This window comes from Dipteris shenzhenensis, chromosome 12 (genome assembly GCF_047967505.1).
Source record: "Dipteris shenzhenensis isolate YYH24624 ecotype China chromosome 12, Dip_SZ_1.0, whole genome shotgun sequence".
Classification (NCBI taxonomy): Eukaryota; Viridiplantae; Streptophyta; class Polypodiopsida; order Gleicheniales; family Dipteridaceae; genus Dipteris; species Dipteris shenzhenensis.
The window spans coordinates 55,233,971-55,238,157 of NC_141607.1; the positions used below are offsets into that span (position 1 = coordinate 55,233,971).

The 4,187-nt window shown below is 45.8% G+C and overlaps 1 protein-coding gene across 3 annotated transcripts; it reads left to right on the forward strand.

The window, feature by feature from the left end:
* Positions 1-504: 504 nt before the first annotated feature.
* LOC147896421 (uncharacterized) lies at positions 505-3,394 on the forward strand. Of its 3 annotated transcripts, none has more exons than XM_087382975.1 (2): positions 505-572; positions 1,408-3,394. In XM_087382975.1, the coding sequence occupies exon 2, from the start codon at positions 1,464-1,466 to the stop codon at positions 3,189-3,191; it is 1,728 nt and encodes a 575-aa protein (XP_087239101.1). In that variant the 5' UTR covers positions 505-572; positions 1,408-1,463; the 3' UTR covers positions 3,192-3,394. The 3 variants fall into 3 exon arrangements, with proteins under 3 accessions (XP_087239101.1, XP_087239103.1, XP_087239100.1); XM_087382977.1 differs by lacking the exon at positions 505-572 and adding an exon at positions 760-903; XM_087382974.1 differs by lacking the exon at positions 505-572 and adding an exon at positions 761-1,098.
* The last annotated feature ends 793 nt before the right edge of the window (positions 3,395-4,187 follow it).

Genomic DNA, 4,187 nt, shown 5'->3' on the forward strand with positions numbered 1-4,187 from the left:
TGGAGACACCTCCTTTCATTTCGTTACTCTATCTTTTGAAGACAAGTTAACAAGTGAGTGATCGCTCCATAGTAAAATTCAAGGGGTGGATCTCCAAACTTTATATAAACGTTAGCCCAAGCACATGTGGAATCAAAGGGGGCCACCTTTTTCTGACTGCCAGCACGAGTCTTTCGATATGGATGGATTGGAATTTGGGCCGACTTCTCCCCATTCCTATCCTGTTTCCTCACATGTGCCAAGACCCTTAATAGCGTGTACAGAACGCGCGCTATGCGTGGTCTCAACCTTGTCTTGAGACTTGGCCCCCTTGGTTCGAACTTCGAGGCTAAAGGCCTGAAGGCTGAACATAAACTTTCACTTTCTGAATATGTCGACCAAAAAATATTGCGCTTTCCACTTTATGTCCATTACAATAATGAGTCAGTGTGAGGTGACCGATTGCTGTTGTCCAAATGGGTGTGAAACTCGTGATATCATGCAATGATGCACCCATTGTTCGACGTCGTAATACATCGTTTATATCTAGGCTTCGCGCTGTCGCTGCTTCCTCATCCAGTCCCTACTAGCTAGTAAGACCCGTTCTCCTTGAGGTACTCTTTGTTGCAGTTAGCTTGGAGAACATTGCAGCTTCTGTCTGTTTTTTAAGTTCTGTTCGTATTGTTTTCCACATGGGTGTGAGAATCGTCCTACCAGGCACCCAGTGTTGGAAGTGCTAAAACGTCACTTCTCTCTGTTTTTTAAGTTCTGTTCGTATTGGTCCACATGGGCGTGAGAATCGTGCTAACATGCACCGAGTGTTCGAAGTCCTATTAAAACGTCATATCTAGGCTTCTTGGCGTAGCGACTTGGTGCTGTCGCTACTTCCTCCTGCAGTCGCTAGTAAAACCCGTTCTCCTTGAGGTACTGTGATTGTTGTTAGCTTCGAGCAACACTGCAGCTTCTCTCTGTCCGTCCTCCTTGAGATACTCTGGTTGTTGTTAGCTTCGAGCAACACTGCAGCTTCTTCTCTCTGTTTTTAAACTTCTGTTCGTATTGTTGTCCAAATGGGCGTGAGAATCGTGCTATCATGCACCCAGTGTTCGAAGTTCTAAAACGGTATACGACAAAACTGCAGCTTCTCTCTGTTTTTAAAGTTCCGTTCGTATTCTTCCGGAGGTTCATCTCTGGAATGTGATGTGCTGGTTCAGAATGTTGTTTGGATGTAAGTAGGAAGCACTGATTCTCATGACGTTGTGTAGTTGTAGAATCTGAGTACGCCATTATGTATGTGTGTGTCTGTGAGTGACATTGTAATTTGTATCTCTACTAAAAGAAAGATAAGAGAGAGAGAGAGAGAGAGAGAGAGAGAGAGATGTTTAACTCTTGACGGTCGCCAGACTGACACGAAGCAAGTTTGCCTTGCAGTTTCGACTTCCCAAAAACGTCATCTTGCACAGAGACGTGCAATCAAGCATTTCAAGATGGTGAAGAAATCACAACTCTATTTCAACGACAAAGTGTTTCCAGCACGTTTGATTGATGTCAAGTCCACTGTTGTAAGCGAGGGAGGTTTTTATTTTGTGGTTCCAACGGATTGGGACTTCCACGTTATCTCACACACGTGGACTGATGCCATCTCGACGCTGGCTACGGATTGCAAACAAATTCTCACTCTTGACGGTTGGACTAAAGATGATGACCCTGAGGGCCTGAAGTATAATCAGACATTCACAAAAAAGCAATTTGCTGGGAAAGCATACTACGACAGTCTAATCGAGTATTTGCGAATCCTGGAAGATGACGGAGTAAAAAGTGTCTGGTTCGATGCTCTTTGCATTAACCAACTGGATGACATAGAGAAAGCCAAGGAAATGCTCCAAATGGGTGCTTATTACCATCTCAGTTCAGCCTGCTATGTTGCAACTCACGGCATTGGATCAACGTCGGGTTTCAAGGTCCTTGATTCGAATGAGAAGATTCCTCGATGGTTCTCCAGGGTATGGACACTCCAAGAGTCGATTCTACCGAACAAGCTTAAATTCCTTGTGGAGAAGTTTGAGGATAAGGTCATTGATTTCATTGAAAGAGAACCGACCTCACATCCAGATGATAAGCAGTGGATCAATTGGGATAGCAAGCTTTCCTCTGTCACTAGTGGAGATTATTCGCGGGAAACGGCAGAGAGCAGTGCCTACTTGTACTTCTTGGGTGCGAAAGCGTATTACGACATGATGGAAACTCTGTTGGGTATTCGCATCCACGGTTTCGGAGATCTACCCGGCCAATTGCTCGAGGATTTCTATGAAGCATTTGGAGAGCTTGCCGAGGACACTCCGGAGGTTTACTTGGAGACCGTGGTGAAGCAGGTACGAGTAAGGAATGCCTCCGTAGAAGAAGATCGGGTACTGGGCATACTGGGTCTCATAGGCTTCAAAGGTGAGCACAGCCTTCAATCAAACCAAACACTAGATATTCAGCTGGTGGAATTAGCGAAAATGCTGCATAAGGATCTTCCGCATCTCCTCATCAATTTGTGCGCAGCAGAATATGAAGGTTATGAGACAGTAGGCATATCATGGGCTCCAGATCTGAGGGCAGATCCAGACGATAGCAGAGCCGAGTTCAGGAGGTATTTTCTGGACTACGTGATCGTGAAGGACTATGCTGCAGCAGTGACCGCAGTTCACGAAGACGGGAGCCTAGTGATGAAGGCACAATCTGTGAGGGGCTCGCTGGTAAAGATAGCCACCCAGGATGATTTCGCTTATCGCCTGCAAGTTGGAGGGATGCCGATTGAACTGTGCCACGACCAAGACATGGAAGGTATCTTGCCCATCCACACATACACCACCAGCCAACGCCACGGTTGGCAAGGCGGCATGCTCATCCCGGCCAAGAACATTGACAAGCTGAAGACCTACGAGCACCACGATCCGGAGCTCCCGGTCTGCGACGTGACACTCCTTCTCCTGGGCTACAGCGGGAACCCAAACAAGCTTGGCTCTACGTGCGTGCTCATGGTATGCATCGCCGTTGATGGCCAGAAACTGCACAAGATCGGCACTCTGCATCCTCACCCCAGTTTGAATAATCGTGTGAGAAAGGTCTTCGTCTCTGAAGCGCAAGAGAGTGTGATCGGTGGTGTGGGCAACGACCTCACACTCTACTTAGTCAAAGACTGTCAAGAAGTACTGAAAAACCTGGCCTAATTAGTCGCTAGTGTTGCAAATGGATTCAATAACAGACGTCCTAGGGCGTCGATGGTTTGCAGACAGTTTTGCTTTGAGGATGTGAGGCAACTATGAATGTCTATTGTAAGCTGTACACTTTAGCAGTCTGATCGAGAAAGAGTTCGCCTAATGTTCAGCAGGTTTTAAATAAATATTCTAGCTTTTTGCAAGCTGAAGTTTAACCTGCTGTCTCCTTATCATGCTGATATTAGAGTTGATCTCTGCTTGAAATATTTTCTATTCAACGCCCAATTGACAGTGGCTGCTCAGCGTTTTCCAATTCTTGAGTAGTGAACACTTGCGTTACCAACGTTCAGCTACTGAACAGCTGAAGCTCCAACTTGCAAGTGAGCAGTCTGTCTGCAACTGCTTACCCGTTACCTAATTGTCTGCGTTATGTCAGATAAACGTTTGGGGGGGGGGGATGAGCTGATCTGAGCTGAAGCATGAAGGGCAGAATTAAAATGAGCGTGCAGGGGGCGAACTTCGAAGGTCTTTTCGAGGATTGGGACATTTTGATGGACGGGTCACGGAGGCTGAAGGTGATCTGAAACTTCTTGAGGATGATAACCTCGGATTACTAATTTTGTTTTCTTCGGAACAAAGACTTGAGCTCTCCTGATTTTTATTTTTATTTTGAAATGAATAAAACAGCTTATATTCATTTGGCCGTCACCCCAAAAAAAACCAGACTACAAAATTGCTCGTAGTTTTGTGAGAAATGGGATATTTAATGCCGAATTGACATGGTCCTAATCTTTTTGGCCTTCCCATGGGGAAGTCGGTGGGCTTTTTCACATTCTTTAATACATGGACTTTAAGTATGACAACGTTGCGGTGTGCTCCGTCTATGGTGAATGTGCCAAATGGATGAGATGTAGGGTATGCTGAGTGGAGGTCAAGTTAAGGTAGAGGCCATGTGGGAATTTAATGTCAAGGAATCTTAGCATGACGGTGAGTACTTGGGGTATAAGA

Excerpts from the sequence above, each read along its gene's own strand:
- LOC147896421 (XM_087382975.1), top strand. The coding sequence starts at position 1,464 with ATGGTGAAGAAATCACAACTCTATTTCAACGACAAAGTGTTTCCAGCA.